Source organism: Mustelus asterias, chromosome 19 (assembly GCF_964213995.1).
Source record: "Mustelus asterias chromosome 19, sMusAst1.hap1.1, whole genome shotgun sequence".
Taxonomy (NCBI): Eukaryota; Metazoa; Chordata; class Chondrichthyes; order Carcharhiniformes; family Triakidae; genus Mustelus; species Mustelus asterias.
Window position 1 is genome coordinate 30434102 of NC_135819.1, and position 14126 is coordinate 30448227.

The 14126-nt window shown below is 45.6% G+C and overlaps 1 protein-coding gene across 2 annotated transcripts in view; it reads right to left on the minus strand.

Annotated features, from left to right (window-relative positions):
* Positions 1-14126, minus strand: part of plekhg7 (pleckstrin homology domain containing, family G (with RhoGef domain) member 7) — an 83846-nt gene that overhangs the window by 7190 nt on the left and 62530 nt on the right. For both annotated transcript variants that reach the window (XM_078235253.1, XM_078235252.1), the window contains exons 11-12: positions 11290-11464; positions 8327-8442 (exon numbers count right to left, since the gene is read on the minus strand). In XM_078235253.1, coding sequence (XP_078091379.1) covers positions 8327-8442; positions 11290-11464 — 291 coding nt within the window. The remainder of the gene's footprint in view (positions 1-8326; positions 8443-11289; positions 11465-14126) is intronic.

A 14126-nucleotide genomic window follows, 5' to 3' on the forward strand; every position in this document is an offset into this window, starting at 1 on the left:
CAAAGAGGAGTGGGAGAGTTCTCCCCGGTGTCCGAGCCCATATCTATCCTCCGACCAATATTGTCAATTTCACATCGCTGTCAGTGGGAGCTTGCTGTGCGCAAATTGGCTGCCGCATTTCCTTACATTTCAACAGCAACTTCTCTTCATAGGTACGTGACTGGACTGTGGGATAGTCCTGAGATTATGAAAGGTATTTTAAAAATATAGAATCTTTCTTTTTGAGGTGAGGGCTCTCTCCAGAAATGAAGCAAGTGATTGCAAAATCAACACAGCAACGCCATGGCAACATGATCTAATCTCCCACACATGTTTATTTCCATCATCCAGAACTAGCCTGTAGGGAAAGGACATTCAACGCAAGTTATTTATCTCCAACTATCCCATGAGCCTGTTTTAAAAAAAATCTAATATCTAACTGCTGAGAATGAACAGTTGCTTAATGTCTCCAACTGACTGACAGGCCAAACTCTCTGGTGATAGATTATTTACCAACAAGGAGAGCCTGACTTCCATTCATTAAACAAATGGTATTTGTTCGGTGATACTGATGCTTGTGTCTCAAGCATTGCTGTGACTTTCTCTGCAAAGATGCCGCTGTCCCTCCTGTGGACAAGCACAGCACAGCCTGGGCCAGGAAACATCATCTGAAAATTGGGGACATTTACATAGAAACTTAAAAATATAGGAGCAAGTGGTGGTCATTCAGCCCTTCGAACCTGCTCCACCATTCATTATGATCATGGCTGATCATCCTAATCAACAGCCTGATCCCGCCTTCGGGCAACCTCTGGACAACCAGTTTGCTGAAGGGACAATGAGATTCCCAAATCAGTGGGGCTAAAATCAAATCACTCTTTTGAACCTTCAGCTGAAATGTTCCGGACCTTATTGTGGAGATGCGAATCAATAATTAGATGGGATGAAAACTCTTCAACAGATCGCAGCTGCCCCAGATACGCGCACAGGTGGGGAAAAGACACCTGCAAGATTGTGGTTGCCATGTCGACAGGTCAGAGTCTCTGACGTTGCCGGGCGCTAATAAGCAGTCCTTTGAGTTCCAATCATGAATATAACAGCGGAACATTCCAAAACCACTTCAGATACGTGGCATTCCCCGGGGGAAATGGCTTCAACGTTGTTTCCCATCATCCTGCACTCCACCCGGGGTAAGTTAGGTCATGGAACAGAAAACGTTGACAGTTAAAAGAAATTAATGGATAATCAAAAGCCCCAAATCTCTCCTGACTGTTGTATTTTAAACTGAAGTACTGGCCCGGCTGAATTCAGAAAGATCACAAAGCAAGATTCCCCCAAGTCAGATTCTACCCTTTCCCACACAAACTCAAAACGATGAAAATTCTGGCAGATAATCAAAGTTCCAATGTCTTGGCAAGTGAGTTTTAAATGATAGGATTGTAATGGTGATGAGTAAGTAAAAGTAAATGTGACATTCGATTATGTCTCTAAGACAATGTTATCTTCCCGGCTATACTGAGTGATTTACAATTTGTTTGGCAGTTGGATGATCAAATCAATCAGGATGATGAGTGAAGCAGTGCCAATCTGTAGCCTGGTACCGACTAGCATCTCCACCTGGTAAAGAGTTCAATCCTTTGGGAGTTAACGTCACTTTCCCTCCAGGAGTGCAGCGCTCCTCCAGCTCTGGCCTCTTGCACATTCCCACTCCCCCCCCCCCCCCCTTCACAACTGGCGAGACCCCAAGTTCTGGAATTCCCTCCCTGTGGTGAACCATAGATGGTTACCACTATGGGTACTTGTACATATGTTACTCTTGTTACTGTTGGGGTTAGGGTTTGGGTGTTCCACCTGTTATTATTGTTTATGTGGTACACTCCGTTCGGCTCCGCCTTCTTACAGGAGTATAAAGGTCACTGCTACTTCCTAGTAGCCCTTAGTCTGGGATAGTATTGTTAAGTAGTGTGCTCCAATCTTGTTGTGAATAAAAGTCTTTATTCCCGGGTACGTCCTAGCCTCCCGTGTGAATCAATCGCGCATCACTCTCCAAACCTCCCTGACGTTCAGCTCTCCCCCCTTGCTCTTTTCAGACCCTCCTTAAAACCTGTCACTTTGGCCAAGCATTTGGTCACCCGTCCTAATGGTCTCCTTCTTTGCTTCAAGGTCGACTTTGATCCGATTACACTCCTGTAGAGCACTTTGGGACATTTTTCTACATTTACCATACAAGAAAAGATTACATGGTGTAAGGAGTAACATGGATAAAGGACTGGTCTTAGGGTTGGCCCAGCAGGGATCAGGGCTGAGACCTCAACTACATCAATGATTTATATGAAGACACTGAATGTATAATAGCTAAATTTGTCAATGATACCAAGATAGGTAAGTAAGCAAGGGAAGGTAGAGAGACTGCAAAGGGATATAGTCCGGGTTAAGTGAGTGGGCAAAGATTTGGAGTATAATGTAGGAAAATGTGCACTTGTCCACTTTGGCAGGATGAATGGAAAAGCAGCTTTGTATTTAAATGGAGAGAGATTGAAGAACTCAGTGGTACAGAGGGATCTGGGTGTCCCTGTACATAAATCACAAACGGTTAGTATGGACTCATTCACATGCCTGGATGAGTGCAGCTCCAACAACATTGAAGAAGCTCAACACCATCCCAGGACAAAACAACCCGCTTGATTGCTACCCCTTCCACAAACATTCACTCCTTTCACCACCAACGCACAGTGGCAGCCGTGTGTACCATCTACAAGATGCACTGCAGGAACTCACCAAGGTTCCTTAGGCATCAACTTCCAAACCCATGACCATTGTCATTTAGAAGAACAAGGGCAGCAGATACCTAGGAACACCACTACCTGGAGGTTCCCCCCCAAGTCACTCACCACCCCGACTTGGAAATATATCGTCATTCCTTCGCAGTCGCTGGATCAAAATCCTGGAATTCCCTCCCTAACAGCACTGTGGGTGTATCTACATCACACGGACTGCAGTGGTTCAAGAAGTATGTCATTACCACCTTTTCAAGGGCAACTAGGAATGGCCAATTAAATGCTGGGCTAGCCAGCGACACCCCCACCCCATAAATGAATTTTAGAAAGCTGATCAGGAAGGCAAATGGAATTCTGGCAATTCGCGCATGGAATATAAAAGTAAGGAAGTTTTACTACAGCTGTGAGGTCCTTGGTGAGACCACATCTAGAGTCTACTGGGGAACAGGCTATTCTGGATTTGGTGATGTGTAATGAGGCAGACTTGATTAGGGAACTTAAGGTGAAGGAACCCTTAGGGAGCAGTGACCACAATATGATAGAATTTACCCTGCAGTTTGAGAGGGAGAAGCTGGAATCAGATGTAACGGTATTACAATTAAATAAAAGGTAACTACAAAGATATGAGGGAGGAGCTGGCCAGAGTTGATTGGAAAGGGAGCCTAGTAGGGAAGACAGTGGAACAGCAATGGCAGGAGTTTTTGGGGGTTATTCAGGAGGCACAACAGAAATTCATCCTAGGGAGGAGGAAACAAGCTGAGGGGAGGACGAGGCATCAATGGCTGACAAGGGAAGTCAAAGACAGCATAAAAGCAAAAGAAAAAGCATTAAAAGTGGCAAGAATTAGTGGAAATCCAGAGGATTGGGAAGCCATTAAAAGTGAGCAGAGGACAACTAAAAAAGCAATAAGGGGGGAGAAGATGAAATATGAGTGTAAGTTAGCTAGTAATATAAAAGAAGATAGGAAGAGTTTTTTTCAATATATAAAAGGTAAGAGAGAGGCAAAAATAGCCATTGGACCACTGGAAAATGAGGCTGGAGAAGTAATAATAGGAAACAAAGCAATGGCAGAGGAACTGAATAGTTACTTTGCATCAGTCTTCACGGTTGAAGACACCAGTGGGATGCCAGAGCTCCAGGAGAATCAGGGGGCACAGGTGAGTGTAGTGGTCATCACTAAGGAGAAGGTTGTGGGGAAACTGAAAGGTCTGAAGGTGGATAAGTCACCTGGACCAGATGGACTACACCCCAGGGTTCTAAAAGAGATAGCTGAGGAAATTGTGGAGGCATTTGTGGTGATCTTTCAGGAATCACTGGAGACAGGGAGGGTCCCAGAGGACTGGAAAGTAGCTAATGTAACACCGCTGATTAAGAAGAGAGGGAGGCAGCAGACGGGAAATTATAGGCCGGTTAGCCTGACTTCGGTCATGGCAAGATTTTAGAGTCCATTATTAAAGATGAGATTGCAGAGTACTTGGAAGTGCATGATAAAGTAGGACTGAGTCAGCACGGCTTCGTCAGGGGAAGGTCATGTCTGACAAATCTGTTAGAGTTCTTTGAGGAGGTAACAAGGAAGTTAGATAAAGGAGAACCAGTGGACGTGATTTATTTAGATTTCCAGAAGGCCTTTGACAAAGTGCCGCATAGGAGACTGTTAAATAAGCCCATGGTGTTAATGGTAAGATCCTGGCATGGATAGAGGATTGGTTGACTGGCAGAAGGCAGAGAATGGGGATAAAGGGGTCTTTCTCAAGATGGCAGCTGGTGACTAGTGGTGTGCCTCAGGGGTCGGTGCTGGGACCACAACTTTTCACAATATACATTAACGATTTGGAAGAAGGAACTGAAGGCACTGTTGCTAAGTTTGCAGATGATGCAAAGATATGTAGAGGGACAGGTAGTATTGAGGAAGCAGGGGGGCTGCAGAAGGACTTGGACAGGTTAGGAGAGTGGGCAAAGAAGTGGCAGATGGAATACAATGTGGAAAAGTGTGAGGTTATGCACTTTGGAAGGAGGAATGGAGGCATAGACTATTTTCTAAATGGGAAAATGCTTAGGAAATCAGAAACACAAAGGGACTTGGGAATCATTGTTCAAGATTCTCTTAAGGTTAACGTGCAGGTTCAGTCAGCAGTTAGGAAGGCAAACCTAATGTTAGCATTCATGTCGAGAGGGCTAGAATACAAAAGCAGGGATGTACTTCTGAGGCTGTATAAGGCTCTGGTCAGACCCCATTTGGAGTATTGTGAGCAGTTTTGGATCCCATATCTAAGGAAGGATGTGCTGGCCTTGGAAAGAGTCCAGAGGAGGTTCCCAAGAATGATCCCTGGAATGAAGAGCTTGCCATATGAGGAACGGTTGAGGACTCTGGGTCTGTACTTGTTGGAGTTTAGAAGGATGAGGGGGGATCTTATTGAAACTTACAGGATACTGCGAGGCCTGGATAGAGTGGATGTGGAGAGGATGTTTCCACTAGTAGGAAAAACTAGAACCAGAGGGCACAACCCCAGGCTAAAGGGACGATCCTTTAAAACAGAGATGAGGAGGAATTTCTTCAGCCAGAGAGTGGTGAATCTGAGGAACTCTTTTCCGCAGAAGGCTGTGGAGGCCAGATCATTGAGTGTCTTTAAGACAGAGATAGATAGGTTCTTGAGTAATAAGGAGATCAGGGGAAAAGGCAGGAGAATGGGGATGAGAAAAAATATCAGCCATGATTGAATGGCGGAGCAGACTCGATGGGCCGAGTGGCCTAATTCTGCTCCTATGTCTTATGGTGTCCTGTGTACAGTTTTGTTCTCCTTATTTGAAAAAATAAATAATTGCATTAGAATCAGTTGAGAGAAGGTTCATATGACTCCTTCGTTTATTTATCTTATGAGGAAAGGTTGAACAGGATGGGCCAATACCTATTGGAGTTTAGAAGAATGAGAGGTGACCTTATTGGACCATATATGATCTTGAGGGGACTTTAGGGTAAATACTGGGAGAAGGGGTCACCTTGTGGGCAGAGACTAGAAGTGGACAAAGTTTAAGAATAAGAGGTCTACCATTTAAGACCGAAATGAGGAGAACTCTTTGGGGGTCATTAGTCTCTGGAATTCTCTTCCTCAGAAAGCAGTGGAGGTTGGACCATTGAAATTATTCCAGGCAGAGTTAAATAGATTTCTGATCATCAGGTTAGTCCAGGGTTATGGGGGTAGACAGGAAAGTGGAAACCACAAGCAGGTCAGCCATGATCTTAATGAATGACAGAGCAGGCTCAAAAAGCCAAATGGCCAATCCTGCTGCTAAGTCCTATGTTCCTCAGTTCCTATATAGAGGCACTGTATTAATGCAAGCTGTTGTTGTTATTGCTTTTGATGCCCTCTCTGGAAGCAGGGCCTTAATGCCTCCACAGTCCAAGTTTCCCTCCAATGAGAACATTTATCTTTCTTGGGTCAAAACTGGATGATTGGACATTTGCCACAAGAAACAACTGGGAACATGAGTAACAGGACTGATATAAACATTAAACAGGGGATGACTCAGTCAATGGTGAAGTTTAGATGAAAAAAAGCCAATCCTAATAAGCTAGAAAACAGGTTTGGCTAACATGTTCAAACAGTAGGAAGCATTGATGATGGCACATTCCAAACATGCCTCATACGAAGTAAAGATGGTGGAGAGGGTGTAAGAGATCTTGAGTTGAGCAACAAGTGGGTCAACGTTAAAGGGTTCAGGGGACCGGAGAAACTTCAAGACTTTGAAACACAAATCTTAAAAAGTGGGAGGATAAGTTGATAAAGCTGTAACAAAGCCAATGGAACACTAGACTTTATAAAAAGGATCACCTACTGTACAGATGCAGAGGCTAATGGTTGGTCAGCACAAACCATTGCTTAGGCCACCATGAGAATGTGGTGTCCTGTTCTGGGCACTTTCTGTCAGAAAGATGTCAAGATCATAGAAAGAGCGTGGAAGAGAATCATAGGCATGATACCAAGGTCAGAGGCTTTGGTTATGAGGGAAGATGAGAGAAATTTGGGATGATTTATTTCAACAAAGACAACTGAGAAGATGTTGTGGCAATGTCACCAGACGCCCAGGCTAATCCTCTGGAATCACGGGTTCAAATCCCACCAAAGTAGATGGTGGAATTTAAATCCCATTAATAAAATGTGGAATATGTAAAACTCATCTCAGTAATGACATTCACAAAACTATCACCGGGTGTTATAAAAACCCATCCAGGTCCTTTAGAGAAGGCAATCTGCTGTCCTTACCTGGTCTGGCCTACATATGACTCCAGACCCAAAGCAATGTGGTTGGCTCTTAACTGCCCATTGAAATGGCCAAGCAAGCCACTCAGTTCAAGGGTAATTAGGGATGGAAACAAATGCTGACCCAGCCAGCGACACCCACATCCCCTGAAAGAATAAGTTAACTAAGAGGAGGAGGTACGATCGAGGTGTTCACAATTCTGAGCACTTTTGATGAGGTAAATCAGGCTTGTGAGTTGTAAAGTGATTGAAGGTCATCATGATAAAGAAAGATGGCAATGAGCAAGACCCCATTATCAGAAAAATTCAGGACATAGAGATACATACAAACATGTGAATTAGGAGCAGGTGTAGGCTTCTCAGACTCTCAAATCTGCTCCGCCATTTAGTTAGAACTGAGGAGGCAATGGCCCAACCAATGTATAGTATCGCTGGACTATTAATCCAGAAACTCAGCTAATGTTCTGGGGACCCGGGTTTGAATCTCGCCACGGCATATAATGGAATTACAATTCAACAAAAGAAAATTTGGAATTAAGAATCTACTGATATCCATGAAACCATTGTCGGAAAAACCCATCTGGTTCAGCAATGTTCTTGAGGGAAATAAATCTGCCATCCTTATCTGGCCTGGCCTACATGTGACTCCAGACCCACAGCAATGTGGTTGATTCTCAACTACCCTCCAAGGGCAACTAGAGATGGCATGGGCGGCACAGTGGTTAGCACTGCTGCCTCACAGCGCCAGGGACCTGGGTTCGATTCCCAGCTCGGGTCACTGTCTGTGTGGAATTTGCACATTCTCCCTGTGTCTGCATGGGTTTCCTCCGGGTGCTCCGGTTTCCTCCCACGTTCCAAAGATGTGTAGATTAGGTTGATTGGCCATGTTAAATTGACCCTAGTGTCGGGGGATTAGCAGTGTAAATATGTGGGGTTGCGGGAAGAGGACCTGGGTGGGATTGTGGTCGGTGCAGACTCGATGGGCAGAATGGCCTCCTTCTGCATTGTAGGGATTCTTTGATTCTATGATGAACAATAAATGTTGCCCAGCCAGCGATTTCCATGTCCCACGAATGAACAAAAAAAACATGTTGATCTGATTGTAACCTCAACCCCACATTCCTTCCTACCCCCGGTAACCTTTCACCCCCTTGTTAATCAGTGTTAATGGTCCAGTTTCTAAGTCACAGCAAAAGGCCAGTCGATGGCACCTGGTGTCACACCTCAGAAAGAAAAGATTCTCGAACTGTAAAACAAAAGTGATAATTGGACAGTCCCTGGATTTTCAGACGGTAAGTAGAGCAGACTCACCTCAGGTAGAAATGATTTCTTGTTTCTTTCCCAGATTGGAGGCCAAATAATCATCTCTTGAATCTGCTGGAATTTCTGAAAACTTTCCAACCACTTCACTTTCCCCTCAAGGTCACCTGACACACACAACAAAAATCTATGAAGCAAGGGGATTTTCACTGAAATACTTTGTGCATGATCTGGAATGCATTGGAGAGGTTGAGTGTTTACTGTGCCAAAGTTACTAACATTGTCCAATCTTCACTTCCTCTGGAGCAGACTGCACTTCTGAGGAGGAGGACTGGGAATGCCGCAGTGGACTGCCCATTGCCAGTAGAAAACGGGCACTGGCCAGGAGGGATAGACAGGGGGAGGGGGGAGTGGGGTGGGGGTGGTGGGTGATGAGGTCTTTCTCGAGTATCGAGAGAATGCTGGCAGAAACACCTCATGAGGCAGGGGCTAGCAGGGAGGTGTGTTAGGAGAGTCCTGGCAGCAGAGATCCAGACTTTCTCATTGGATGCAGAGCAGCATTCTCTGACCTCAACGAGGCCTTTGGGTGGGCCTCTTGGAGTATGAGGAATTATTTCACTTCCTAAGGAATTTCTGTTTATTCTAAGCTAATTTCCCAAGAGGTTTAGTTGGAAGGGGGTTGCCAACTCTCCAGGATTGTCCTGGAGTCTCTCTGGGTTGAAGATTAATCTCCAGACACGGTTGGAAATGCCCAAGAGAAAAATCATCGCCGCATTAACAAAAAGTCATTTTCCTTCACCACTTTCCTTCGATGTTGGAGTTGAGATAGAAAAGGCTCTTTGAGCAACAGTCAAGAAACACCTGGTCAGATTACGAAGAGTTCACTTTCCAATGGGTGTGGGAACTCGGGACAATCTAAAGATGGACATGTTGACTGACCAATAGGAGGACAAAGGAGTGGGGTGGTTGGAGACCATGTGATGAAAACTCCAGGATGACACGTAGCCAGAGTTGGCAACCCCAGGCAGCCACTCTGGGCGCCTCACTCAGGAGAGTGTTGAAACAGTACTGGGGTCCCACGTATATCATTGTACCCCGATTCTGCACAGCCGCCCCTCCAAAACCCACAGTGCTAAAGTGGGGTGGTTAGTGGGAAACGCAACCCCCATTTCCTGGCAATCAGGGTGTGTTAAAATTGTACAACGTCACAGTAATCACTGCACAACAAAGATCAATGTCCATCTAGTTTGCTCTCCACCACCATGGCAGTCACCTGATACAAAAACAAATTTGTTGATAATAAATCTCTATCAATTAGCCTACAACAGACAGGGTGATGAGATGGGTCACCTGAACCTCCCAAACAAGCTTTACTCACTGCATGTTGTGTCTAAAATTACTCATATCCTGCAGGAAATGTTATTTTCCAAACAGGAAACTACTCAGCAGAGGCGATGGCCTAGTGGTGTTATCCGTAGACTATTAATCCAGAAACTCAGCTAATGTCTGGGGACCCAGGTTTGAATCCCACCACAGGATGGTGTAGTTAGAACTCAATGAAAAAAAAATCTGGAATTAAGAATCTACTGATGACCATGAAACCATTGTCGATTGTCTCCATCTGACTGACTAATGTCCTTTAGGGAAGCAAATCTGCCGTCCTTACCCAATCTATCTAGATGTGACTTCAGAGCCACAGCAATGTGGTTGGCTCTCAACTGCCCTCCAAGGGGCAACTAGGGATGGGCAATAAATGCTGGCCAGCCAGTCACGCCCAAGTCCCACAAATAATAAAAAGAAGAATAAATCATTTGTGGTTAACAGTGAGGTTGCGTGCCTTGGGTTACAGGAAGATATAGGCGAGATGGTCAAATGGGTGGATAAGTGGCAGATGGAATTTAACCCTGAAAAATGTGAGTGATGCACTTTGGAAGGAGTGATTTGACAAGGAAGTATACTATATGAAAGGTCTGACACTGGGAAGTTCCAAAGAACGAAGGGACCTTGACGTGTTTGTCCATAGATCTCTGAAGGGGGAAAGGCAGGTTAATACAGTGGTGAAAAAGGCATATGGCACACTCGCCTTTATCAATCGGGGTGTGGATTACAAAAACAGAGGTCATGATGGGGTTGTATAGAACTTTGGTGAGGCCACAGCTGGAGCACTGTGTGCAGTTCTGGTCGCCACATTATAGGAAGGATGTGATTGCACTGGAAGGGGCGGAGAGGAGATTCACCAGGATGCTGCCTGGGATGGAACATTTAAGTTAGGAAGAAAGGTTGGATAGGCTTGGATTGTTTTCTCTGGAGCAGAGAAGACTGAGGACTGATTGAGGTGTTCAAGTTTATGAGGGGCATGGACAGGGTGGATAGAGAGCAGCTCTTCCCCTTAGTTGAAAGGTCAGTTACAAGGGGACATAGGTTAAAAGTGAGGGATGGGAGGTTGAGAGGGGGATTTGAGGAAAAACTTTTTTTACCCAGAGGGTGGTGACGGTCTGGAATACACTGCCTGGGAGGATGCTGGAGGCTGGGTGCCTCATCTCCTTTAAAAGGTACCTGGAGAATATTTGGCACGCCATGACATTCAAGGCTATGGGCCAAGTGCTGGCAAGTGGCATTAAGTGGGCAGGTCAGGACGGTGCAGACTCGATGGGCTGAAGGGCCTCTTCTGCACTGCAGTATTCTGTGATTACAAACTTCTTCCCCCATCATTAGTATGTCCACTCACTCACTGAAATCATTTTCTGTAGCTTAATTTGGAATTTATCCCATTTTCCCTTTCAAGTGTCCTATGTTCTTGTTCTATCGCTCTGGCCACTACCATCATGGTCTATTCTCTAGTTAACCGATATCTCCTCTCTCATTCAGTGTTCTGTAAAACTGAAGCTTTTGAAGAATGGAAAGGTTTATGATTTGGGTAAGGGAAGGGACTGAGTGAGTCTGGCTTCACACGATTGGAACCACAGTCAGGCCAATTTGAACGGAATCTCCTGCAGTTAGGAAGGAGCACTCACATATCGAGTTGTCCACCTTTTTGATGACCTCGTGGACGCTCTGTCGCTCTGCAGCATCGGTACTTCTCTTCCAAATGGCCCTCAGGAGTAAGGGATACTTCATCAACCGCTGCAGGGGAGAGACCAGCAAGTCGGACAAATGCAGGCGCTGGCATTGCTCATTCTGCTCACACCACTGTCACCATGCAAGGAAAAGAGAGAGAAGATTCTGAATAAACAGCACAGCCTGACTCGCACAAAACAACAAACAACAGGTTCTGTGCAAGTGGTTTTCTCACCATCTCTGTGGCTACAAGAGCAGGTCAGAGGCTGAGAATTCTGTGGCGGGTAGCTCACCTCCTGACTTCCCAAAAACTGCCCACCATCTACAAGGCACAAGTCAGGAATGTGATGGAATACTCCCCACTTGCCTGGATGAGTGCAGCTCCAACAACACTCAAGAAGCTCAACACCATCCAGGACAAAGCAGCCCGCTTGATTGGCACCCTATTCATTACCTTAAACATTCATTCCCTCTACCACCACAGTGGCGGCAGTGTATAGCTTCTACAAAATGCACTGCAGAAACTCGCTAAGGCTGCTTTGACAGCACCTTCCAAACCCACGACCGCTACCATCTAGAGGGACAAGGGCACACGGATAATCACCACCTGCAAGTTCCCCTCCAAGTCACTCACCATCCTGACTTGGAAATATATCGCCATTCCTTCACTGTCACGAGGTCAAAATCTTGGAACTCAATCCCTAACAGCACTGTGGGTGTATCTACACCTCAGGGACTGCAGCGATTCAAGGAGATGGCTCATCACCACCTTCGCAATGAGAATTAGGGATAGACAATAAACACTGGACTAGCCATTGACACCCACATCCTGTGAATGAACTGAAAAAATGGAAATACCAAGTCTTCATGACTTGTATATCCTGTCAACGAGTCTAGTTTCTGAGATGACTTTTTAAGATACACAATTAAAGATGGCAAAATGTAACGTGTGGACTTGCCAAAGCTTTTTATCTCTTGGTGGATCCACAGGTTTTTGCACTGGAAAGAAGTTTTAGTGTTCCTTTTTTTCAACTAATTCTCAGGATGTTGGCATTTATCACCCGACAGCCGTTCTCCCAAGGTCTGAGGCTGTGGATTGGTTTGCTAGGCCATTTCAGAGGGTGAGGGGGGGTATCAGCCACCCAGACCAGGAACTGGGTGAGGACAGCAGGCTTCCTTCCCTGGCGTGATGTGAGTGTATCAGTGGCCTCTCATAACTTTCACGGTCAATGTTAATGGTCTCAAGCTTTATAATCTGAGTTCTAATTCTGTTGGTGGAATTTGCACTCACGTTCTCTGAATTATTCAGCCTGGCCTCTGGATTACTAATCCAGTAACATAATCACTGCGCTACCATGCTCCCATAGGGAGTAGGCTGAATAAGGAATACACAGGGCAGCACCCTGGCACAGTGGTTCGCACTGCTGCCTCACAGGACCCGGGTTCAATTCCGGCCTCGTCTGTGTGGAGTTTGCACGCTCTCCCCGTGTCTGCCTTGGTTTCCTCCCGCAGTCCAAACATTTGCAGGTTAGGTGGATTGGCCATGCTAAATTGCTCCTTAGTGTCAGGGGGATTAGAAGGGTAAAAACGTGGGATTACGGGGATAGGGCCTGGGTGGGATTGTTGTCGGTGCTGGCTCGATGGGCTGAATGGCCTCCTTCTGCACTTGTAGATATTTTATGATTTTATGAGATCATAGAATGGTTGCAACATAGACAGTCGCCATTATGTCAGTGTAGACTCTGTTAGTCGCACTCCCTTCCTTATTCCTGTTAAGCCGCAGAATCTCTCTCTTCAGCTAAGGAGCCTTTTGAAAGCTTCAGTTGAATCTGCCTCCAGCCAGTCTGAGGTGGTACATCCCAAGTTGCAGCACTTGCAGCATTAGAAAGGTTTTTCCTCATCTTGTCTCTGATCCTTCCGCCATTCACCTTAAGCTGCAGTCACTGTGACACGGCTGAATTTGTAACCATGAACACAGTGATTCTTGTTAATACTCATCACTCCTGGGGATGTTTAGTGTCAAGCCAGACAGCGGTCAGCCCAGACTGGTTCTCTTCCTCCACGAAGGACTTCAATGGACCAGTGAGTTTTTACATCAGTCTGCCAATTTTCAAAGCTGGTTTCTTCATCACTCTTAGTGCCAACTCACAAATTGAACAGTTCATTGGGTTTGCAGCTCACCACAGTGGGATTTGATCTCACAGACCCTTGGACTTCCAGTCCACTAACATCACCACACCCTTTGTAAAAATGTGCCTTCATTGCTTACACACAGAGGGGTATTGTGGTAACATTAGTAGACTAGTAATCCAGAGGCCCAAATTAATTTACGGGTGGCATGGTGGCACAGTGGGTAGTGCAGCACCAGGGACCCAGGTTCGATTCCCGGCTTGGGTCACTGTCTGCGTGGAGTTTGCACATTCTCCCCGTGTCCGTGTGGGTTTCCTCCGGGTGCTCCAGTTTCCTCCCACAGTCCGAAAGATGTGCTGGTTAGGATGCATTGGCCATGCTAAATTCTCCCTCAGTGTACCCGAACAGGTGCCGGAGTGTGGCAACTAGAGGATTTTCACAGTAACTTCATTGCAGCGTTAATGAAACCGACTTGTGACTAATAAATAAATTTTAAACCTAAACTTTAATGCTCTGGGGGGAAAGGGTTCAAATCTCACCATGGCAGCTGCTGGAATTTAAATTCAATTCATCAAAAGATAGAATTGAAAGTTAGCTAAAAACCAATCTGGTTCACTAATGTCTGTAAGGAGTCTAACAACACCAGGTTAAAGTCCAATAGGTT